The following is a 24,034-nucleotide window of genomic DNA, read 5'->3' on the forward strand; positions in this document are numbered from 1 at the left end:
TCACGAAGCATATGCTCGTTTCTCCCTAAGTTGGCTATCTCTATATCCCTCGAGATCTAAGAATATCCCACTCATGTTCTGCAAAGCCCATGCTACTTTTGACAAAGACCAAGCTACCCACGTCTATCAGTCACATCAACCTCGCCTCAAAATACCCCAATCGCCTTCCCGTCCCCCCTAAACATCGCATGCAATCCATCCAACGCAAGAAATGACTTTGCAACTTCCAAACCCCTCTTCCTCTCCTCCTCGACCTGCTCCCACGACCAGAACCCCTCCTTCATCTTGACCCCTTTCTCCGGCAACAATCCAGCCCGCGAGAGCACTGTCTCCGGACTCACTGATATTCTCCCCTTCTTGAAAACATACCTCGTGACAGCAGAAGCCAAGATACACTTCTCATCTTTTACACCCGTCGCGCTGCCCCCAAACACTACCTCCCCTTTGTCTTTCTTCCCGCCGGTCTTGACAAAATGACTAACGAAATACACCCATTTTTCATCCCAACTTAACACTCTCGTATGAATCTCATACGCTTGGTATGGTTTTATCTCTCTCTTAAAGACACATGCTGTGGATCCGAGTGCGATGTTCAGCTCTCCGCCGGAGAACCCCAGCGCGAGCTGGTCTTTGAATAAACTGGAGATCAAGTGCACGCGGTTGATGTCTAGGTCGGTGAAGTAGGTTGCGTTGGACTTGTGCATATTGTAGTCAATTTCGAGTAGCGGGGTGGAGGATGTCGTAATGACTGGGTAGAAGAGGGATTGGGGGCCATGGGTAGTTATGACCACTTTACGGGCACGGTTGAGGATGATGTGTTCTTTGAGGCAGTTGAGGAGGCGGACCTGTGTGTTTGATTCTTTGTTTAGTATGTCGAGGTGGGTTGTGTGAGTAATTGGATTAGGAGATGTCCGAAGTGAGGTTAGGGGAAAGGGGAACTAACGTGCCAGACGAAAGGGAGACCCTTCAGGTTCAGGATGATATAGGCCCCTCCTGCGAAGAGCAGGGTGTTTTGCCAGGTTATTGAGTTGAGGAGGGCTGCTGTGTCCATTTTGCGTTGAGAATGGCTACGGTGTCAATGTGTGCTGGAAAGGATGGATGGCTTTGGTCGTATGATGAACGACTAATGAAAGGGAGTGCAGTGTCGGAAACTAGGGTAGGAAATCTGTTGCTCAATCAATGACTGTCGGAACCACTGTCAGCACGGTGCCTCCTATTGTTACACTCAGTGCTTGGGTGTTGATTGACCCATTCCCTGCAGAGGAAAGCCTCGCTAGCTCTTGCTGATTCGATGGTTCAGGTGCAGCTTCAGCTCCCTGCACCTGCAGGCCGGATCCTTCGGCGTTTTGCTTTCTTAGGTGGGTAATACAACGGACATTATTGTATCGAGATACATTACATGCATACACGCTTTGTGTAATACATTACATACCTGTATTACAACCATACCAAACATACATACGCCAAACCTCCAAGGATACATACAGCACCATTTGGGCACCCGCACTCGTCCCATATATACGCAGCATACGATATATATCATTCGCTGTTAATGCCCACGTGGGACCAAGCCTCCCGACACGCTGCGGCAGGATGCGCAGATCCACCTATGGAGTCGCATGTCCTGCCATGTGCCAGGAACCATCGTGGTGGAGATGGAAGACCATTTTTCCCCGAGATGGTGTCCGTGACATGATTTATTTACCATGTTTTTCTTACTTCCTAGCTGACCGATGAATCATTTGGGACGCTGATGGCGAGGGGCGTTACACATGGCGGCTTTACTGGTGTATAGACATGGCTTGGGCGGGGGGCCATGGTCAGGGGGGATCATCGGTTTTCGGGTGTTGTAAAAACAATGAATGGTGCCTTGTCAGCAGCTTAGGAACTTGGTGGTATTTGGTGGTTTTGCGTGTGCATAGTGCCTAGACATTCTAGTCGGCTCCCAGTATCAGCGTTGGTCCGAAATATCGGCTGTTGATAATGCAATACTGAGTCGCGTGGTATCATTCTGAATGGGCGGCGACTGTGTTGTAGAGCATTGCCATCTTTGACTCATATGGGTATATCATGTGGCTCATGTATAACACTTATCCTTTCGACCAGGAGACTTCAACTTGTAACTACGATTGGATAGTGATACTCATTGTAGTACTACCAAGTACGTCGTAGATGTTACTCTCAGTAGGAGAGTATCAAAATATATATCCGAACAACATTCGATAAGTGAGTAGTAGTGACTCATGGTGGCAATCCAATTCCACGTAAGTGAGTGTCAGAATTACACAATGGAAATATATAGAGTTCTTATGAGATCCATTTGACATAAGACACATCGTGATCTTGGCATTGTCGATGTTGGGGTCGCCATGGTGGGGAGGACATCAGGGTAGGCAAATCTCGATATTGGGTGAAGAATGTGTCCCTTCATTAAGCTATAGAAAGACAGTCCATATATCAACTGGGTCCCATAGCTCAGTTGGTTAGAGCGTAACGCTAATAACGTTAAAGTCGAGGGTTCGAGCCCCTCTGGGACCATCTTTTTTCCTGTCCGCCGGGACCGGCAATTTATTTTTCGTGGCCCACCAACCTAACAAACAACAGACTTTAGATGTTGTGAGCACGAAAAAAAGCCCCTGCGTTTGTTTCAGTTTTTGTTTCCCTTTCGTCAATAGGTCAAATAGCACGAACGAGGAACACCACTTATGCCTCGTAGGCCTGGGACGGTTAATCACTTATCCATCTTAAACAAATGAGGATGACAGGCAAGACAGCGTGAAGACCCACCGCGGGTAGACAAAATCGAAAGAAAGTCCTTGGAGCACAATTAGGTAGCGAAGTGTATGTAGCTTACCTTCCCTTCCATATTGGCTTAACAAACAATATGGGCAATTGCGTCTAAATATCGCGCATACAGAATAGTGTGCAGTCAAATTCACACAAGCAGGAACGATTCAGATTTATCACAAACAGGTTTTCCAAGAATAAGCCAAGAATAATTTTTTCTATGAGCAATGGTTATCAGCAGAACATTAGACTATCTGCCACAAGGAGTGGCCTAAAACAATCATATATGAAGGGTGAATCAGAATCGTCCCCTAATGATCCAGAAGAAGGGCGCCACAGTTAGAAGTCCCTCCACCTTGTATCGTCGGAGGTACCAAGCAACCCGTCTTCTGCGCAATCTTTAAGATCTCCTCCACCACCACCCGAGCGTCCTTCATTTTGATGGGCACCCGATGCTTTCCCTCCCACTCTATTAAAGAAGCTGTCTCACGATTACAATATCTCTCCAGGAGTTCCCGATGATGTTCCAACCCGGGATCCTGCAGCCCGTGTATATGTATGGTGGGAAGAGATAGAACCGCCGAAGACACCGACGCCATAGCATCCATATCAAGAGGAATCATCGGGCCTCTCCCCGCAAGCAAGACAGCGAAGCGGAAGTTGACTCCACCATACACCCCAACCATCCCAGATCCCCCATTCTGTTCCTGAAAGAGCAGGCTAGCAGCCAGCCTTGCGCCCTGACTGAAACCAAGCACTGCAACCCACTCCCCGTCTGCCCCTGATCGGTCATCCTCTTCTATTGTATGACGGAGGGAGTTGAGGATTTTTCTTGCAACGTTGGTAGGTGAGATCGAGGGGTTCGGCGGTATTGGGATCCAGCTCTTGAAGTCACCGAAGTGTCGATAGACCGAGACGACATCTGGGCCTGGCTGCGAGGGGAAAGGCGCTTCGGCGAAGCAGAGCCGGAAGTGAGGGCCTAGTAGTGTGCTCAGGACTCGGCATTGGGCGCGGAAAATGCGGGCGTTGGTGCCGCCTCCATGGAGGCAGAGGATGCGTGGTAAGCGGAGTGTTGTGTCGTCTGGTAGTTTGACGGGCATACTGTGTACCAGGCTATGATTTATCGAGAGTGGAAAGTTAAAGAGGTGATGGATTTGGTGGTGAGGGGAGTTATGAACCCGAGCAATGGAGGCTCATGCTACAAAAGCAGGACAGGGTTCTACATACAAAGACACATGGGTGCCACCTGCCAGGTTGGGACAGAGGAACAATCGATGTGCCAGACGTCTTAGATTGATCGCCCGTGAGATCTTGCTTTTCTTTCTGCTACGAGATGAAGATCGCGTTAATAGCTCTTGATTGGTCATCCGCTACTCTGCCACGCGGAGTTTCAAAAAGCCCTTATTCGGAGTTTTGGCTACTGCCTCTTACCCAATGTACTCCACCATGGAAGTCCACTCCGAATCTTGATTGAGAGCCTCCATATCGGCATCAGTCAGACAGGTCAGCGAGTCACAATCTCCCTGAGGGTTCTGTGGAAAGAAGTATAGCAGACTGGGAAACGGAATGCCAGGGAAATTAGGTCGCCGAATGAAGTCCGGTCGCCCCAGCTTCCCAAACACCGGAAACAGATCTACGCGTAGTACCGACGACGATCCCACATCTGTGTCTGGGTTGAAGCGCCCGCCATATGCAATCGTAGACTTGTCAGGTTCCTGCGCGATGAATGTCGCAAAGCTTCGCACGTGGTAAGCGGTATTCGCCCTGTTCAATTCCCGGCGCATGTGACGCGCAATCTCACCGAGCGGCAGATCAACCAGCTCTCGGAATGTGAGCCAAGTGGTGACATTGTGAACTAGATCTCCCATGTATTCGGCAGGGATCCCTAGGACCTTGCGGCCGTCCATGGCCCGGGAGAATCGGGACCGCGCGTCCGGGGTGTTCCATCGACGGTGTCGCACCGTTATGTACTTCTTCCAACAGAAAGCACTGACAGCATCGTCAGTCGTGATGTAGGGCACCTCTGGGTCTGGGGTCATGGTTTGACTGGCGAGGTCCTTCAGCTCGGCCAGCTTTGCTGCGGTGAAGCGCAGGAAATGCCATCGGGCGGGATCAGGGCGTACCACTGGCTGTGCGTCTGTGATCGGGGGTCGAATGTGGTGGGAATGATCTAGCATGGGTTCGTCCGGGGTCAATAGCGGGATGACGTTGCGTCGATCGCGATTGACCTGTTCCAGGAGAGATTCGGAGAATTGTTCACCCCGCATAGCCATGGCGACCAGGCGGGCGAAGCCGAAAAGACCGCCTGCATCGGTCATGTTATGTTGGGTGACAAAGTCGAGAAAGACTCCTCCTTCGACAAAGCTGGCCTGGAGGCGAATCACCCGGAATGGGTCCTCCTCCGAGTCCTCGAAGCGCTGAGGAAAGGCATTTGTCGGAGCTAGCAGACGCGAGTCCAGCATCGAATTGGGTGCCTTTAGACGTTGGATCTCCTTGTAAGGAGGGAAGGCGTGGGTAACATCGCGCACCACGATGAGAGGATCCGGAGGCGGACAGGGAACAACAATGTATCGCCCTGAATTGTCTGGGCCTTTGCCGACGTTGACGACTTTGCCGGCCATCCAGGGTACATGAGCTCGGATCTGGCGCACTGCAGCTTCTAGATCGGCGATTATGGTGTCTCGTGACAATCCCTCGGGCATGGCAAAAGGAAGCATGATATGACTGTAGACTTGCAGCATCGGCAGCTGGCCGAGGATATCCTCATACCGACCGAGGTCTTCATACTCTGGTCGGAAACCGTTCGTTGCCATGGCTTTTACTGATGAGCTCGGCTGCTCTGTGGAAGGGCTTGAGCCGGAGGGAAGTACATTTCGATATAGACATTGATGCTTGTTTTCATGTATTTGTATGATATTATACTATACCCCTACTAGTTATTGCTTATACTGCCGGACATTCAATTCGATGAAGAATGAGTGAGCATCAGATCGGGCACACTCGGAGTTTCTCGTGCGGACTTGCCATGCCCTTGGGTATCCGCGCGTATGCGGAGATCTCTGCCAGCTCATCCTTCTGGACTAATCAGCCCACGATGTTTTGTCCGAGCCGAAGATGGACGTTTCCCCACCTTGAGCACAGCTCTCTACTTCAACACCCTGGGTAGTTGATCCTGCACTGTAAGAGTAAGAAAAAAACCAAAAATTCGAAAGCTCACGATGGGGTCCCTTGCAAAAAAGGTTCTGCTTACAGGTCAGTGCAATCCATTGTTACCAGATACCCGCAGCTGATGAACTAATGTTTGTTGGGTAATGTAGGCGGCACAGGCTTCATTGCCTCGCACATTTTAATTGAGCTACTGGACGCCGGGTAAGCAATCCTCGCGCGAGACAGCAGATTCTTCTAACAGGATTTCAGGTATCAGGTGGTAGTGACCGTCCGCACCCACGATAAGGGCCGCCAGCTTCTCGAATCGTTGTCGAACACCGGCGACAAGGCGGCATCGTACGTGGTGGTGGAGGATATCGCCAAAGATGGGGCGTATGACGAGGTAAACCTCACACCTATGCAGGCTTTATCAGATGTCCAGAGTGCTGACTGACTGTGCAAAACCAGGCCATCCAATCCATCTCAGATCTGGACCTGGTAGTTCATACCGCCTCGCCGTATCATTTCAACTACACAGATCCTAAAACAGACTTCCTTGACCCAGCGATCAAAGGCACAGCCGGATTGCTCGCCTCCATCAAGGCTTACGCGCCGACAGTCAAGCGCGTAGTTTTAACTTCCTCATCCGCTACGATTGTCACTCCCCCCAACCATCCGGAGGTTTACGATGAGACCAGCTACGGGTCGGTGACCTGGGAAGAGGCCATGGTGCCGCAAGTTACATATCGCGCCAGTAAGGTATGAGCGACTTCCATCCCTGCAATACAACAGACCCCCATTGACACACGCGACGCGGAAGATATTCGCCGAGCGCGCCGCCTTTGACTTCATCGAGAACGACAAGCCAAACTTCGACCTTGTCACAATCAACCCCCCGCTAGTATTTGGACCGAAGCCGCGCCATGTTACTGATCTCAAAACACTAAACACCTCGAACCACATTATCCGTGACACGATGCTCGGAAAGTGGAAAGATGGGGGCGCACCTATCGCCATACCTTTCACCTGGGTGGATGTGCGTGATGTTGCCTTCGCTCACCGTCAAGCGCTGGAGTTGCCCGAGGTCAGCGGCCAGCGCTTTTTCACCGTGGCAGGCCATTTCTCGAACAAGCGAATTGCGGAGGCTATCCGTGCCACGCACCCGGAGCTGGCCGACAGGCTGCCTCCTAGTGATGTGCCCGACGATTTGCCAGAGGGTATTTATGGATTTGATAATAGCAAGTCTCGTAAGGTGCTGGGGATGACTTTCCGCGACTTGAACACTTGCGTGGGAGATGCAGTGACCTCAATGCTAGAACAGGCTTGAGTGTAGCTATTCAAGATAAATTTTCGATGGCATACAGGCCACCAAATGTCAGAGAAGCATGATAAGGATAGCTTAGGCAAGTTTGTGAAAGCCGGTTCTCAATGCAAGGAGATGATGATGTGATCCTAGGAAGACATAGCCACGTAGCAGGCAAGATATTAGATTGAGACTGACTACTGTAGATGCTCATAATTCAACTGCCCATTCATCTACAACTTCTCATCTCTTTTGTCCTCCAACAACCGCTTCAGAATCTTTCCACTCGCATTCCGCGGAATCGCATCGACAAACCGCACTCCACCATCCAACCTTTTATACTTCGCCAACCGCAGCGCCACAAACTCCTTCACCTCCTCCTCCCGTAGTGACTGATCCTGTCTCACCACATACGCCCTCGGATACTCCGTCCTCGCCTCAGCATCGTACACGCCCACAACCGCGACATCCCGAATGCGCGGATGATTCCGCAGCACGCCCTCCACCTCTGCCGGCGCAACTTGGAACCCTCGCACCTTGATAATGTCCTTTTTCCGATCAAGCAGATACCACTTTCTTGTCTTGCCGTCGCAGTACCCGAGGTCGCCTGTTCTATAGAACCCGTCTTTATCGAAGGCGCTCTCATTGGCGGAAGGGAGATTGAAGTATCCACGCACGATGGTAGGTCCCCGTAGACAGATTTCACCCGTAGTGTCCGGGGCAGTGATATCGTCCCCGTCCGTGTTGATTATCTTCGCTTCCATACCCGGAAGTAACCGCCCTACACTCCCTGTGTCGTCGGATTCAGGGTATGGTATCATGGTCGCTATACAGGAGGACTCTGTCATGCCCCAGACTTGGGTGAAGGTTGCGTCGGGGGCGAGGAGAGATTGAAAGCGCGCCTGGGTTGTTTTGTCTAGTGGGGCGGCGCCGCAGCGGACGATTTTGAGGGATTGTAGTGAGTGAGAGTATTTCGGGGTTGTGCAGTGGGAGAGGATCGTGAGAATAATTGGCGGGACGGCTGTGCATTCGGTGATGTTGTGTTTGGCGACGGTGGTTAGAAAGAGGTCTGGTTCGAAGCGGCGAAGCACATAGGATGGGTCGCCAAGACGGAGGGTGCTGAAGTGTGCAGATGGGGCTGCGGCGGCGTGGAAGAAGGGGAGAGAGAGGATCCGACTTGTCTACAGGACGTCAGCTAGATGTGGGATACTACCTGGGCATGCAGTTCTGACCTCGAACGGGACGGGGTGTGCATCGTACACCAGCGTATGTTGCGCAATAAGATTGTAGTGGGTAAAGTCTACTGGTTTAGGGAGACCCGTAGTGCCGGAACTGAAGAGTCTCGCTACTACGGTCGTTTTAGCATGATTGGGATCATCGAGACGGCGCCAGGCAGCCTCGCCATGTTTCAGCAGGGCGGTCCAATGAGCGAGTCCCGTCGTCGCTATAACCTGCGACTCGCGCGTTGTGAAAGCCCAGATGCGGTCTTTCGGAATGCCGTTGCCCTCAGCGGCGGGGATCATGCGATCTAGCATCTCTGGATCACTGATCACGAATTTGGCCTGCGCTACTCGGAGGTGATAGTCGAGTTCGTGGGATGTATAGCCCGGATTGGTGCCCATGTATATTCCGCCAGCTGCGATGATGCCTAGCACAAGGATGCTGTAATAGATCTGGTCGATATGTAAGCGGAGATACGTAGGAAAAACAAATTATCTCGGGTTGGGGTGCATACATCATTGAAAGAATGAAGGCACACGCAATCGCCGTCCTTCAGACCGGCTGCTCGCAAACCAGCGGCCAACTGGCGCACCAGAGTGCGGGCTTGTCGCCACGAGATGGAACAGCTCGTATCGGAGGCATCGATATAGACCTGAGGTGTTTTGTTGCATAAGTGTCCAGCTCTCAATTGGTTGTGGATGATTGACTCACCGGCTTTTCGATCTCATATCGTGCCTGGTCGAAAATCCAGGAAATAATATCCTGGACTGGGATGTCAATGCTGCCCTCGCCTTGGAAAAACATGATTAAAATATGAGAAGCGGGGAAAATAACGAAGAAAGGATCTGTGTCATGTAGTACGAGAGGGGTAGACTTCAAAGGGCTCTTGGCTGGGCCTATAAGCCCTAGTCACGGTCATGTGAATTAGTCCGAGGCTTGAGCATCGAGAGGCGCGGCTAGCAGTGAATGCCGATCCCTCTCAGGTTCAAAGTCCGATCGTAAACTCCGAGTGAAGATCGCCCCGCCTCTACGCAGCACAACCTGAGCAGAGGAGCCTCACAAAAAATATGCCTCGTTATTGGTCAAGGATGGATCGACTGTATATACAAGCAGCGAAACTACAGCTCCAAGAACTCCTCCGATAACGGAACAGGGTTACTCCAGCTGAATCGCTCTTCAGGATCCCATTTTTGCTTCAGCCGAGTGAGATTTTCCAGCTTTTCAGCGGTATACCACACATCTGGCCCCTCATCGCCATGAGCGTAGTTAACATAGACGGCCAGATTGTCGAATCCGCTGGACTGCTGAAAGTGCCGGCGAGACTGTTTCAGGAAGGCGTTGACCGGGTCTTCAAGGTAGGGGTCGGTATACCAGCCCTCAAGATTGCTGCATGTTAAGAGTTAGTGTCTACACAAATTTTGGTAACTGAGGAGCTCCTTACATATGCATCTTGATCTGTCGGTGGGGATAGGCCGTATCGGAGTCCGGCGTGGACAGGGCTCCTTGCGTGGAATAGCGTTGCACAAGGAAGCGGCCATCGTAGGTGGGATTCTGGTGATAGAACTGCAGTAGTTGCTCCATGTACGACTCCCAGGCAGGTACGTCGGTGTGGTTCAGTCCGATGCTGTATATATTGACCGATTGGTTCTTAGCGCAGGCCCCTCCTTCCTGGGCTGCTAGGCCGAAGAAGGTGGTGTCGAGCAGGGCATTCCAGGGCACAGTCACACTACGGGACATGATTGGGGTGAGACTGGTGAAGGGGCTCAGTAGCTCCAGCGCCTGTTCCTCAGGACCGTAGTATATAGCGTTGACCAGCACAAGTGGCTTTTGAAATGATCAGTACCCACAAGAAAATTCAGCTGATGGATGCTTACCTGGTCGATCGTCCGGTTATAGGCCACCGCCAGGGTCAATGCCAGCTCAGGCGGAAGCGTCTCATCGAACGCGCTCAGTGCCTGCCAAATGGAAGCGTGCTCAGTCGCCGTGAAAATGAAGTCTACATTAGTGACAAGGCCCCCATGGGTGGCTTGGTGTGTGCGATAGGTAGCCGAGGTGACGACTCCAAAGTTGGACCCGGCACCACGCAGGCCCCAGAAAAGCTCTGGGTACTGTATCTCAGAGACCTCGATAAGGTCTCCAATCGGGGTGACTAGGCGAACGGACTCGAGCGAATCTAGCAGTAACCCATGCAGCCCCTGCAGACTCCCGATACCGCCTCCCAGGGTCATGCCCACAACTCCTACGCAAGGAGCTGACGGTGTCACTATTTCCCGTTGTGCTAAGTACAGAGGATCGATGATGTCCGAGAACACCGTCGCTCCGCCCACAGTCAGTCGCTCAGCGTCCACATCGAGATGAACATCCTTGAACTGTTGCATGTCGATGGCAATACCGTGGCGGAACCGCTCAAAGGTAACTGTGGCTCCGTGGCCAGCACCGACTACCAGGAAATTGATGGCATGCTCTCGTGAGATTTTGATCTAAACTCCACTGCATTATCAGTTCATGTCGCACAGGCTTGGCGAGGCATACCGACAATATGTTGGATGTCATGCTCGGTTGCGGGTATAATGGCACCGAGATAGTGGGGTGCCCCATGCACAGTCCAACGTTGTGTGGTGACATGCGTGTAGTTGGCATCAGATGCTAAGACAATTTTTGCCTTAGGTGATAGGCTGGGGCCATACAATCCCTGGAGGTCAAGTGTAGTCTGGGAGGCCCAGAGCCATGATGGAAGCCAAGACAGGAGGCCTGACAGCTGCATGGCGTAAAAGATTCTGGATTGATATGACCTAGCGCAAGTTAGAGCCAAGAGTTCTTAGTTATAATACTGTCCAATTCTATCAAAGAAAACTACGGGTCCCCTGCGTATCTGATCATCAGTGCGATAAGCACGATGACAAAAACCCCGAGGGGAAACTCCGGTAGTTGGAAGGGCACTAATTCAACCCCGAATCCTGACTATCACAGCTTTCTCATACTATGATGACTAGTAGCTGCTGATACAACAAATAAAAACAGATATTTGAAGTGTCTTCGCCCCTGTCCTTGCCGCATACACCAAGTCATCAGAGCAAAACCTCTAACCAGGCGGTAGCCTCTATATCCAGTCTCAACGTCTACAAATAGGCAATAAATCAAACTCCAATATCTAGATCAAGTGATTGCATCAAATAAATGCTCCCGTCATCTTGGCAGTAAGCACTAAAATCTTATGTCTGAGTAACGGCCATCCTGCACCCCATCTCAAAACAATGAAGAGATAGATAGGCCCCTTCCAATCGACTCACACCTCACCAACTCACAATCTACCATCATGAGTACAGACTCGATCGAAGTTGCCATTATAGGCGCCGGGATCACGGGAATCACCCTGGCCCTGGGCCTCCTGTCTCGCGGCATTCCCGTCCGCGTCTACGAGCGAGCCCGCGACTTTCACGAAATTGGAGCCGGCATCGGCTTCACCCCCAACGCCGAATGGGCGATGAAAGTCGTTGACCCGCGCATTCAAGCTGCCTTCAAACGCGTCGCTACCCCCAATGCCTCCGACTGGTTCCAGTGGGTGGACGGATTCAACGAGTCCGGTACCGACCCGCGCGAGACCGAGGAACAGCTACTCTTCAAGATCTACCTCGGCGAGCGTGGATTTGAGGGCTGCCACCGTGCCGACTTCCTAGGTGAGCTGGCACGTCTACTACCGGAAGGTGTGGTGACATTCCAGAAGGCGCTGGATACCGTGGAGCCTGCAGCAGATAATAGCCTCGGCCAGCTTCTTCGATTCCAAGATGGCACGACAGCTACTGCCCACGCGGTGATCGGCTGCGATGGCATTCGGTCGCGCGTTCGCCAGATCCTCCTAGGTGAAGACCATCCGGCAGCATCAGCACATTACAGTCATAAATATGCAGCACGTGGCCTTATTCCCATGGACCGCGCCCGGGAGGCGCTGGGCGAAGATAAAGTGGCGACACGCTTCATGCATCTCGGTCCGGATGCCCATGCCCTGACCTTCCCTGTTAGCCATGGGTCATTGTTGAACGTCGTCGCCTTCGTCACGGACCCTAACCCCTGGCCATATGCTGATCGCTGGACAGCACAGGGGCCCAAGGAAGACGTGACGGCTGCCTTTTCCCGCTTTGGTCCGACCATGCGCACCATAATTGATCTCTTGCCTGATCCTATTGATCAATGGGCCGTTTTTGATACATACGACCATCCCCCAAATACGTATTCCCGGGGAGCTGTCTGTATAGCAGGGGATGCTGCTCATGCTGCGGCTCCGCATCACGGTGCAGGTGCAGGTTGTGGTGTGGAAGACGCGGCTGTGCTGTGCGCTGTGCTTGATATGGCTGCGAAAAGGGTTGACACCGCAAAAGATGGTACTGAGGGGAAAGCCGCTCTTATCACGACCGCATTCGAGACCTATGATGCGGTTCGTCGCGAGCGTGCGCAGTGGCTGGTGGAAAGTAGTCGCGTTATCGGTAATCTGTATGAGTGGCAGGATAAGGAGGTAGGGTCGGATGCTTCCAGGTGCCACGATGAGGTGTATTGGCGCTCTCATCGCATTTGGGACTATGATATTGATGCGATGATGAGAGAGACAGCTGAGGTGTTTGAGGTGCGGGCAGCTGGGGTGGCGAGAAATTAGAATACCTTTTGACTACTTATTACAATATGAGGTCTGTAGTGCTAGGAATATTCTTTCGTGTATGCATATTTTATTGCACCGCCTATCGCTGAACTCATGGGGAACGTGTCCATGTATCTGCGGGTGACTCCGACCCCTTGAACCATATAGTTCTTATTTCCTGGCTAACCTCTTGAGAATGTCGGCTCAGGCTTCGACTAGCAAGCGGTGTCCCCTTGGAGCCATGATCAAATACTGTTCCTGAGCCAGATCCTCATCCCGCATGCCGTTCTGGCGCGACATGTGAACCTCTGGAAACCGGCGTAGGAATAGAGTTGTCGTAAGTCGGATTTCCATGAGCGCAAGGCTATTGCCGATGCACACTAATAACGGCAGCAGTTAGTGATATTTACCCTATGATATTGCGATCAGGCTGTGGAAGTCAATCTTACTCCTCGAGTCGCCACCAAAGGGCATGTAAGCGTCTTTCATCTCCTGGGTCGGAGATTCCCAGCGACTGGGGTCGAATCTACATTCAATTAGCAACACAGACAGCTCCGAAACATATGAATACTTGGGGTTGGGTTTGTACTTCTCCGGGTTTGGAAAGATGGCCTCATTTCGATGTAATGTATACGCTTGAGTCGAAACCGTAGTTCCACCAGGCAGGTAATATCCAGCGAGCGTAGCCCCGCTGGCAGGCACCACGCGAGGCAAAGCAGACGAGACAACGGCGTATTTACGTAGAGTTTCTGTGATGACCTGATTGAGGTACGGCAGATGTCTAAGCTCATCGTGGCGGAAATTCTCAGGCAAAGTACGGATTTCTGCCAGCAGCTTCTGCCGGATCTCATTATCGCTACAGATCGCATAGATGAGATATAATAAAGTGACGGCAGTTGTATGGCTCCCCGCGGTAATATATGAGCCAGCCAGGTATGTCAGCTGGAAGTCGTCAAACTTGTCTGCCTTAAAGAGTTTAGTAAATAAGGTAGGCTTCGGACTCTCTGGCTGTTCCTGGATATGCTGTCTATATTGCTGAATAGACTGCCTCGCCCATTTACCAAGAAGCCCTATTGCCTGAATGGCATGCTTGAAAGGATGAACGGGCATGAATCGTCCCAGTACGAAGACAAAGGGGAAGGTCGTCCGCCAGGCGTGCATGATACCCACTTTGTCCAGGTAGTCCATGACCCAGGCGGTTTCCTGTCAAGGCGTGTCAACATGCATAGTCAAGTCTCTAATATCAAAGTCCGCCACTCACCTTGGGACGCGCCAGCAGGCCAATGGGTTCGCCAAAGCTCAATTCGCTTACGACGTCGGTCGCCATATACGTCCACCATTTGTAGAGGTCTGATACCCCCTGTGACTGCAAATCGGAGGCAATCCGATCAATGGTAGCATGCACATGGTTGGTGACCATGGGCTCAACTTTGCCCAAGCTGGTATCAGACAATGGCCCGGCTAGTAATCGCCGCCATTCAGAGTACTGAGCGGGCTCGATGAGGGTGAGCAAGCTAGTCACCCCGGGTGGTGTCAAAGACTTGTACCACTCGGACTTGAGATATCCGCCGCGCACGCGATGGATCTCACGGACTGCTGGCAGATCACAGATGTCGACTTCTGTAGGAGTCACGCGGACAATAGGGCCTACCGCCAGGAGCGCCTCATAACATTAGCTATAAGCTTAGTAATGATGATAGACGGGTATCGCTCACCGTATTTACGGTGTAGATAGTCGACATACTCAACCTTTGTCCCCGCAAACCAGTAGTACTGCTCGATCAACGAACTCCACTTCGAAATTTGAGGACCAGGGATATGTGATAGAGGATTCGTTACTGTGCGGTACACGATTGTCTATAGGGGCTGAGTCAGCTCTGCCCATTGTGGTGTTTGAGATGAGGGTTACCTACTGTGAGACTGAGAGCTAAGACACAGCCAGCCAGAGGCAAGAAAATGCCCGGTAGGTGGGCAAGGCTTTCCATGTCGCAGTAACCTACAGCTATGAAGATCTTCTCAAACATACGTGTCAAGAAACAGGAGACTGAATTTTAAGAGCCGTGGCTATCTGCCTGTCTGGCAGCCGTAGAACTGAAGGGGCGTTGATATGGTGTTTTGCAGCTTTGATGACTGACAGTAGAAATTCCATACAACGACGGAATGATGGATTAGAGATAGAAAAGACTCGCAAAATCCTTTCATTGGCCACGAAATTGCAAAGATAATCAGCAAAGGCAGCTGCGGGAGAAACTCCATTGATATAAGTCCGAGCGATGCGGGGTCAGAAAATCCCCTAGCCACATACTCGGACTTCGGTGGATCACAGAATTTCCACCCCTGGAAGAGGAAGCATACGATTTGTGCAAGCTGATGAGTACTATCAAGGCTTTCTCGTAAGAGCTATCTTAAGGAAACGTGAAGAGTCCTGCCCGGGCGAAACTCCGGCTCAGCAGGATGGCTCACATCAGCGAGATAATGCCTGCAGAGAATAACAAAAAGTCCGAGGGGCTACCATGTGTTTCTGCTGCAGCATTCTTTACGTGGCAGTGAATTGTTCTGGAACTATACTTGTTTTGATATTGCATCACAAGTCATGCATTTATCTGGCCATCACAGCATCGGAAAAGCGCCGGTAGGGATTGATTGATTGCTTGATTACCAGTTCTTCGACCTTGCAATTATTCCTTAGATCTCGGCTTGCCCTTCAGCCTTATCCGCCATGGTCACAACGACAAGGGCTACTAACCCGACAAATACCCTTCTTCTATTCGGCCCGCAAGCCCTTTCCTTCTCCGCCGCGACGTTTGCCGACATACATGCACGAGTAGTGCAAACCTCGGAGAATGCTTGGATTAAGCAGACCATCACCAGTCTACCAGGGCTGTGGGATGCCCTTGTGAAGGAATTTCCACAGTATGGAGCGCTGGAAGGCAAGCAGTTGCTGCGGAATCTCGATAGGTGGTTCGAGACGGGGACGATGGAGCATGCCGAACCCCATCTTCCTAACATCCTTCTCAGCCCTATGGTGGTCATAACTCAGTTGACGGAATATGTGGACTACTTGAAGACGATGCCGCATGCAGCAGATCAGCAAACAGAAACCGTTGGATTTTGTACCGGCCTTTTGACTGCTCTTGCCGCATCACTTGCCTCTGACATCAAGGGTATCCGCCAGTACGGCGCCATTGCGATCAAGCTGGCGATGATTATTGGAGCGGTGGTTGATGTGCAGGATATCACAAGCCCAAATGGCCCTTCGAAATCATTAGCCGTGGCTTGGGATTCGGCTGAAACTCAGGACCGACTGAACCAGATTATTGACCAGTCTCCAGAGGTGAGTGGACACAGCAAGACATAATGAACAAAGACAATCTAATTTTAATCTACACATAAAGGCGTATATATCGGTAGAATACGACTATAACCGAGCGACAATAACAACAGCAGCCAGAAGCATCTCTTCCTTGCAACAGCGGTTACGCAATGCCGGCCTCATTGCTAGCGAGATTGGATTGCGCGGTCGCTTCCACTGTGCATGCTATGAGAAAGATATTGAGGCCTTGAGCAAATTCTGCGATTCTGTACCCAGCCTGTGTCTGCCAGATGCCGCTGTGCTGGCTCTGCCGACACGTTCCAATGATGCCGGGTCTTTCATTCTCAGCGGGAAGCTCCATCATTGCGCACTTCGATCCATTCTCCTGGATACATCCCATTGGTATCAGACTCTAGATGTAGTCCGACAATCATGCTTAAAATCGCCTTCCTCGATGGTGGTTTCTTTTGGACCCGAGCGATGCATTCCACCGTCTATACTGAAAGGCCTTAGCTCGATAGTTACCACAGCGGCTGAATATCAACCATCATACTTGCACAGAGATCCAGAGCTTTGCAATCCGAATGAGATTGCTGTGATTGGCATGTCCTGCAAAGTGGCTGGTGCCGACGATGTGGGTGAGTTCTGGGACCTTCTATGCAAGGCCGAGTCTCAGCATCAAGAGGTGCCCAAGGAGCGATTTGGATTCGAAAGCGCCTTTCGCGAGGTCGACCCCACGCGGAAGTGGTATGGTAACTTCATCAACGAACATGACTGCTTCGACCACAAATTCTTTAAGAAGAGCGCCCGCGAGATTGCCGCAACCGATCCGCAGCAGAGGCAGATGCTGCAAGTTGCTTATCAGGCAGTGGAGCAGTCGGGGTACTTTACGACGCCCAAGTCAGACAAGGACCGAAAGATCGGGTGTTACATTGGGGTGTGTGCAGCGGATTATGAGTACAATGTGGCATGCCATCCTCCGAATGCTTTCATGGCCACGGGCAACCTGAAGAGTTTTGTGGCAGGCAAGATCAGCCACTGGTTTGGCTGGACTGGACCAGGACTCTGCATCGACACGGCATGCTCATCTTCCTTGGTGGCTGTTCATCAGGCGTGTCAAGCTATCTTGACCGGCGACTGCACCGCAGCATTAGCTGGCGGTGCCAACATCATCACCCACCCGTTGTGGTACCAGAACCTGGCTGCTGCCTCCTTCCTCAGCCCGACAGGTCAATGTAAACCGTTCGATGCCAGCGCGGATGGTTATTGCAGAGGCGAGGGCTTCGCCGCCGTATTTCTCAAGAAGATGTCGGCCGCCATCGCCGATGGAGACATGATCATCGGCAGTATTAAAGCCACTGCAGTCAACCAGAATCAGAACTGCACCCCAGTCTTCGTACCCAATGCGCCTACACTATCGGATCTCTTCCGTGACGTGTTGGACCGATCCCAGCTGACAGCTAACCAGATCACGGTAGTGGAGGCCCATGGCACGGGAACCCAGGTCGGCGATCCAGCCGAGTATGAAAGCATTCGGAATGTGTTGGGCGGTCCGTCACGGTCAACACCACTTCTTTTCGGATCCGTAAAGGGCCTGGTCGGTCATACGGAGTGTACATCCGGAGCTGTCTCGCTGGTGAAAACACTCCTGATGCAGCAGCATGAGGCAATCCCACCTCAGCCCAGCTTTGACAGATTCAATCCGGAAATCCCTGTGTCCGAGTCGGACAATATGCAGATTGCCACCAGGTTTTCACCCTGGACTGCAGAATACCGTGCTGCTCTCATCAACAACTACGGGGCCTGTGGATCTAATGCGTCAATGGTCGTAGCCCAGGCGCCAAGAACGGAGCAGAAGCGGAGTGCTACAAGACGGACCTCCCTTGTCCTCGACTACCCATTCCGTCTCTGTGGATCCGATGATCGGGCCTTGCGAGCCTACAGTGAGCGATTACTGCGCTTCATAGCTAGCGGCATAAAGGACGGAATGTCCATGGCAGATCTCGCTTTCAACGTTTGTCGGCAGTCCAACCCTACTCTGGATCGATCATTGGCGTTTGCCTGTCGTACAACACAGGAGGTGGAGGAAAAGCTGAGGGCTTTCGTCGCCGGGAACCAAGGACTCATTTCAACCAGTCGGTCGAAGACACCTCGCGAGGTCATCTTGTGTTTCGGAGGCCAGATCTCTAATTATGTCGGCCTGGATCGAGAAGTCTACGATAATGTTGCTCTACTCCGGAAGCACCTCGCCAGCTGTGACGCTGCATGTCGCGATCTCGGGGTTGACAGTATCTTTCCCGGCATCTTCCAAAAATCACCAATTTCCGACCCGGTGAAGCTTCAAACGATTCTCTTCTCCACCCAATACTCCTCGGCGAAAGCGTGGATGGATTCAGGGGTCCGCCCTGTTGCTGCGGTGGGCCATAGCTTCGGTGAGCTAACCGCACTTTGCGTCACGGGTATACTGAGCCTTGCCGACGCGATGAAGATGATTGTTGGCCGTGCCACCGTTATTCGTGATTTCTGGGGAGAAGACAAGGGATCCATGATTGCAGTTGAGGCAGACGAAAATAGAGTCCAGCGGCTGCTTGCTGAAGCAGCCAAACAGTGCGAGCTGATTCACGTAAGAGCACCTACCATTGCATGCGTTAACGGACCGACCAGTTACACATTAGCGGGACCGGTTAAAAGCATTGACATCGTCACGGAAGTGATCAGTAAATTATCTGACTCTGGACCCTCAATCCGCTCGAAGCGATTAAAGGTGACCAACGCATTCCATTCCACCCTCGTCGAACCTCTGATGGAGGAGCTCGAGAAGGTCGGACAGCATTTGACGTTCAACACACCAACCATACAACTTGAACGAGCTATTGAGCACCGCTCGGATGCTACGCTTACAAGCGACTATGTTTCCGACCATATGCGCAACCCGGTATATTTCAACCAGGCAGTTCAGCGGCTGGCTCAGCAGTACCCGGATAGCGTGTGGCTGGAGGCAGGGTCCAACTCCACCATCACTTCGATGGCTAGCCGAGCCCTAGGATCTCCCAAGTCCCTTCACTTCCAAGCCGTGAACATCACCTCGGACGATTCGTGGTCCATGCTGATTACGAGTACACTGAGTCTTTGGAAACAAGGCATATCCACTAACTTCTGGGCCTACCATGCGGAGCAGACATACGAGTACAATCCTGTTTTGCTCCCTCCGTACCAGTTCGAGCCATCCAGACATTGGATGGAGCTCAAGGTCCCAAGCTTCATGAGCACTGGGAAGGTCCAATGTGGCCCACGGGATGAAGAAGAGCCTCCTAAAACGCTATGGAGCTTAATCGAGGCAAGCGATAAAGTGGCCCGTTTCCAGATCAATACGGCGGCTCCGAAGTATGTGGAGCTGGTCTCCGGTCATGTCATCGCCAACACGGCGCCTATCTGTCCTGCAACTGTGGAAGTTGATATTGTGGTGGAAGCATTGCGTAGTCTGCGTCCGGATTTCATGGACTCTAATCTACAGCCACAGGTGCTGGCGGTCACGAATCAATCGCCCATCTGTATCGATCCGAATCGCTCCGTGTGGTTGGAATGCCAAGCGATGGACTCCAACTCAGTATGGGAGTGGAGGATTGTTAGTGACAGCTTGCAAGAGCCCGGAACATCCTCCTCAGCTCACGTGGTCGGAAAGTTGGCTTTTCTTTCAGGGCAAGATGAAGTGAAACAACAAGAAAGTGAGTTCATGCGGTTGGAGCGATTGATCGGGCACCAACGGTGTGTGGACCTGCTCAACACTACCGAGGCAGACGATATCATTCAAGGTCGTAACATATACACGACCTTCGCTGGTGTTGTTGATTACGGAGAGCAGTATCGCGGACTGAAGAAGATTGTTGGCAAAGGTCTTGAGTCTGCCGGGCGCGTACAGAAGAAACCATCGGAAGAGTCATGGCTAGACGCACACCTCGGAGATTGCTTCAGTCAGGTTGGCGGCATCTGGGTTAACTGCATGACGGACCACAATCCAGATGACATGTTCATTGCGACCGGGTTTGAGAAGTGGGTACGTTCCCCTGCGCTGCGCCATGGCCAGCCAAGACCTGAGATATGGGATGTTCTGGCTTGCCATCACCGGTCGTCGGAACAGACCTATTTGTCGGACATCTTCATATTCGACGCTGAACAAGGTGCTCTGACGGAAGTCATTTTGGGCATCAACTACCACAAAGTTGCAAAGGCCTCGATGAGTAAGATTCTCTCGCGTCTTTCTGGAACGGAGGCAGCCCCTTCGTCAAGCACACGTGCCCACCCAACATCATCTTCGTCCCCCCGACTGCCCGGGCCATCCGTGCCAGAGGCTAAGAGCCAGAATGAGACACAACCTGCAGGCACAAATGCTGTCGCAAAGAAGAAGTCGGAGAAGTCGGCCCAACAGAACGTGCTCGAGAAGACGCGAGCCCTCCTGGCCGAAATATCGGGGCTAGAGCCTGGTGAGATCGAAGCTGAGACTGGTCTGGCTGACATCGGGATCGATTCGTTGATGGGTATGGAGCTGGCACGAGATCTTGAGGCGCTCTTTAAATGCCCCTTACTCGGTGATGAGCTGGCGAATGTGACCACCTTTCAGGGTCTGGTTGAGTACGTGCAATCTGCAGTCGGGGTGCCAACCAACGGCGACGAGCCCGACAATACTAATGCGGACGAAGTCTCCGAAGAAGACAACGTCGCCCCAAGTCCGTCGAGCAGCAGCTCTTCCACCAATCTTACGGAAGACAGCTCGCTCGACCCAACAGAGACTACAACTAATATCTCTTCCTACCCTGGTCAGACAAAAACAGAAAAGCCTGCCATGCCGCCCGCTTCATCCAAGACTCTAGAGCTTTCCCCTTCGTGGGTCCTCGAAGCCTTCGAGGAGTCGAAGCAGCTCACCGATCACTTCATCGAACAGTATCGGTGTGCTGACTACGTCGATACCATCTTGCCCAAGCAAACCCAGTTGTGTGTTGCCCTGACCGTGGAGGCCTTTGAGAAACTGGGGTGTCCCATACGCACCGCCGTCGCTGGCCAGAAGCTCGAGCGAATCCTCCACATTCCGAAGCATGCGCAATTGGCACAGTATCTATACCGACTACTAAGCGCTGACGCACGGCTCATAAATCTGGCCGAAGACGGTCGCATCACCCGCACGCACATGGCTCTTCCTAAGCCAAGTGATCAGATCCTCCAGGACCTCCTCCGGCTATATCCCGACCACGAATGGGCCAACCGTCTCGCCGCTTTCACGGGCGCTCGACTCGCAGAAGTGCTGAAGGGAGAGACAGATGGCCTGGGATTGATTTTTGGCACCGACGAAGGTCGCGAACTCGTAGCGGGCCTATATGGAGACTCTCTGCTGAACAAGCTTTCATACCGACAGATGGAGGACATTATTACACGACTCGCCTCTAGGATTCCCAGAGACAGCGGTCCACTGAAGATTCTTGAGATGGGAGCAGGCACCGGAGGTACCACGAAGGGAATGGCTCCTCTATTAGCTCGACTAGGAATCCCCGTGGAGTATACCTTCACCGACCTGTCCGGATCGTTTGTTGCCGCAGCCCGGAAGAAGTACCAGAAGGAATATCCGTTCATGAAATTCCAGGTGCACGATATCGAAAAGCCCCCCAGCGATCAGCTCCGACACTCGCAGCACATTGTGATCGCCAGTAACGCCATCCACGCAACACACAGCTTGACTGACTCCTCCCGCCATGTTCGCGAATTTCTGAAGACCGACGGCTTCCTCATGATCGTGGAGATGACCCAGCCGGTTCACTGGGTGGACATTATCTTCGGATTGTTTGATGGCTGGTGGCTCTTCGCCGACGGTCGGGATCATGCGATTGCCTCCGCAGGCTGGTGGGAGAAGGTCTTTCAGTCAGTGGGATATGGCCAAGTAGACTGGACAGATGGCCATCGCCCAGAGGTGCAGATTCAACGCGTGATAATCGCCCTTGCCTCAGGGCCTCGCTATGGCCGGCAGCCTCTCCCGCCGGCACCTCCCCCGAAGTTCGTTCCAGGAAGCCATGCTAGTCGACAGGCCGCGGTAAATGAGTATCTCGATAAGTATACGAAAGGGTTCACGCTGCCCGCTCAAAGCTCTAACCCAGACATCTCCAACTCAACCAGTTATTGGGAGAAGCAATGTGTGCTAATCACCGGCGCAACCGGCAGCCTGGGGGTGCATCTCGTGGCCGCCGTAGCAGCATTGGACGACGTCCAAACCGTGATATGCCTAAACCGGCGCAGCCCAATGGACCCAGACCTTCGCCAACAACAGGCATTCGAGCGACGCGGTATCCTCCTCGAAGCCGCCAGCATGTCCAAGATCCGCGTCCTACAAACCGACAGCAGTAAGCCGCAACTAGGACTCACCGATGAAGTCTACAGCAACCTCGTAACCTCCACAACGCACATCATCCACAACGCATGGCCCATGACCGGTAAACGACCCCTATCGGGCCTGGAACAACAATTCCAAGTCATGCGAAACCTCCTCGATCTAGCAGCACAATGCTCCTCTACTCGACCAGCCAACGCCCCGCGGATCGTCTTCCAATTTATCTCCAGCATCGCAACAGTTGGATATTACCCTCTATGGAGTGGACAGACCTTGGTGCCCGAGGCCCGCATGGGGATCGAGTCCGTACTGGCCAACGGCTACGGCGAAGCCAAGTACGTCTGCGAGCAGATGCTCGACCGCACTCTGCATCAATATCCCGACCGGTTCCGCGCTATGGCTGTCCGACTGGGTCAGATTGCGGGATCCCGGACAAGCGGGTACTGGAACCCGATGGAGCACCTGTCCTTCTTGTTCAAATCGGCGCAGACATTGCAAGTGTTCCCAGACTTCACAGGTGATTTGTGCTGGACGCCCGTTAATGACGTCGCTGCTACGCTGAGTGACCTTCTACTTCGATCTACGCATTCAAATAGTACGACCGACCAACAAATATACCACATCGATAATCCAGTCCGACAATCCTGGAGCGAGATGGTACCGGTGTTGATCGATGCGCTCGGCATCCCGGCTCAAAATGTTATTCCATTTGCGGACTGGGTCTGTCGGGTGAGGGCATTCCCCGGTCAAGTGGAATGGGATAACCCTGCTGCATTGTTGATTGATTTTTTGGATGATCATTTCTTGCGCATGTCGTGTGGAGGGCTGTTGTTGGATACGAAGCGAGCGTGTGAGCATTCGCCAACTTTGGCGGCTGTTGGGCCGGTCACTGCCGAGTTAGCGAGGAAGTATATTCAGTCATGGAAGGAGATGGAATTTTTGAATCCTTGAGTCTAAGATTTGGTTGATTTGTTTGGTAGTTGCTAGATAATTTGGACAATGAACTGTTCCTTAGTGATTGTGGACTATCACGCAGAGTCTAGATACGTAGGCTAGAGAGAACGATAATTTGGAGAAGTCGCTGTTATGGATAGTTGAATTAACGCTCCTGATGGCTCATGATATGTATTGCATTTCACTTGGCTTTAGTATCCAAATTGATTAGATAGGACTACACGAGGGTAACTTGCTAGTCTTGTGTACCACAAGCATGGCAATATATATACTACCAATCTGCCTAGGCTTGAATGCCGCTGAGTCGTT

The 24,034-nt window shown here is 52.2% G+C and overlaps 9 protein-coding genes and 1 non-coding gene across 10 annotated transcripts; 4 read left to right on the forward strand and 6 right to left on the reverse strand.

Moving 5' to 3' along the window:
* Window positions 1-146: 146 nt before the first annotated feature.
* On the reverse strand, window positions 147-1,051 carry BDQ94DRAFT_171184 (acyl-CoA thioesterase; the record flags this gene model as incomplete). The annotated part of the gene is made up of 2 exons (XM_026771684.1): window positions 147-845; window positions 944-1,051. 2 exons carry the CDS (start codon window positions 1,049-1,051, stop codon window positions 147-149), a joined length of 807 nt encoding a protein of 268 aa, XP_026625444.1.
* Window positions 1,052-2,464: 1,413 nt separating this feature from the next.
* Window positions 2,465-2,538, forward strand: BDQ94DRAFT_t164. The gene has a single exon. It is a non-coding gene; the product is annotated as a tRNA-Ile (tRNA).
* A 560-nt stretch (window positions 2,539-3,098) lies between these two features.
* Window positions 3,099-3,887, reverse strand: BDQ94DRAFT_171185 (serine hydrolase FSH; the record flags this gene model as incomplete). Its single annotated transcript, XM_026771685.1, has 1 exon — window positions 3,099-3,887. One exon carries the CDS (start codon window positions 3,885-3,887, stop codon window positions 3,099-3,101), a length of 789 nt encoding a protein of 262 aa, XP_026625445.1.
* A 327-nt stretch (window positions 3,888-4,214) lies between these two features.
* On the reverse strand, window positions 4,215-5,600 carry BDQ94DRAFT_160036 (transferase family-domain-containing protein; the record flags this gene model as incomplete). Its single annotated transcript, XM_026769156.1, has 1 exon — window positions 4,215-5,600. One exon carries the CDS (start codon window positions 5,598-5,600, stop codon window positions 4,215-4,217), a length of 1,386 nt encoding a protein of 461 aa, XP_026625446.1.
* Window positions 5,601-6,005: 405 nt separating this feature from the next.
* Window positions 6,006-7,261, forward strand: BDQ94DRAFT_171187 (SDR family oxidoreductase; the record flags this gene model as incomplete). Its single annotated transcript, XM_026771686.1, has 5 exons — window positions 6,006-6,039; window positions 6,105-6,156; window positions 6,205-6,337; window positions 6,403-6,693; window positions 6,755-7,261. 5 exons carry the CDS (start codon window positions 6,006-6,008, stop codon window positions 7,259-7,261), a joined length of 1,017 nt encoding a protein of 338 aa, XP_026625447.1.
* Window positions 7,262-7,445: 184 nt separating this feature from the next.
* BDQ94DRAFT_179364 (acyl--CoA ligase) lies at window positions 7,446-9,262 on the reverse strand (the record flags this gene model as incomplete). Its single annotated transcript, XM_026773358.1, has 4 exons — window positions 7,446-8,418; window positions 8,470-8,910; window positions 8,973-9,110; window positions 9,170-9,262. 4 exons carry the CDS (start codon window positions 9,260-9,262, stop codon window positions 7,471-7,473), a joined length of 1,620 nt encoding a protein of 539 aa, XP_026625448.1. The 3' UTR covers window positions 7,446-7,470.
* Window positions 9,263-9,576: 314 nt separating this feature from the next.
* On the reverse strand, window positions 9,577-11,011 carry BDQ94DRAFT_171189 (FAD-binding oxidoreductase; the record flags this gene model as incomplete). Its single annotated transcript, XM_026771687.1, has 4 exons — window positions 9,577-9,844; window positions 9,900-10,282; window positions 10,333-10,938; window positions 10,991-11,011. 4 exons carry the CDS (start codon window positions 11,009-11,011, stop codon window positions 9,577-9,579), a joined length of 1,278 nt encoding a protein of 425 aa, XP_026625449.1.
* Window positions 11,012-11,774: 763 nt separating this feature from the next.
* BDQ94DRAFT_171190 (uncharacterized protein) lies at window positions 11,775-13,106 on the forward strand (the record flags this gene model as incomplete). The annotated part of the gene is made up of 1 exon (XM_026771688.1): window positions 11,775-13,106. The coding sequence occupies one exon, from the start codon at window positions 11,775-11,777 to the stop codon at window positions 13,104-13,106; it is 1,332 nt and encodes a 443-aa protein (XP_026625450.1).
* A 186-nt stretch (window positions 13,107-13,292) lies between these two features.
* On the reverse strand, window positions 13,293-15,073 carry BDQ94DRAFT_160030 (cytochrome P450; the record flags this gene model as incomplete). Its single annotated transcript, XM_026769154.1, has 6 exons — window positions 13,293-13,468; window positions 13,538-13,614; window positions 13,660-14,291; window positions 14,350-14,735; window positions 14,804-14,945; window positions 15,002-15,073. 6 exons carry the CDS (start codon window positions 15,071-15,073, stop codon window positions 13,293-13,295), a joined length of 1,485 nt encoding a protein of 494 aa, XP_026625451.1.
* Window positions 15,074-15,807: 734 nt separating this feature from the next.
* On the forward strand, window positions 15,808-23,722 carry BDQ94DRAFT_171192 (putative polyketide synthase; the record flags this gene model as incomplete). Its single annotated transcript, XM_026771689.1, has 2 exons — window positions 15,808-16,422; window positions 16,484-23,722. The coding sequence occupies 2 exons, from the start codon at window positions 15,808-15,810 to the stop codon at window positions 23,720-23,722; spliced, it is 7,854 nt and encodes a 2,617-aa protein (XP_026625452.1).
* Between the last annotated feature and the right edge of the window lie 312 nt (window positions 23,723-24,034).

This window comes from Aspergillus welwitschiae, assembly GCF_003344945.1.
Source record: "Aspergillus welwitschiae strain CBS 139.54b unplaced genomic scaffold BDQ94scaffold_19, whole genome shotgun sequence".
Taxonomy (NCBI): Eukaryota; Fungi; Ascomycota; class Eurotiomycetes; order Eurotiales; family Aspergillaceae; genus Aspergillus; species Aspergillus welwitschiae.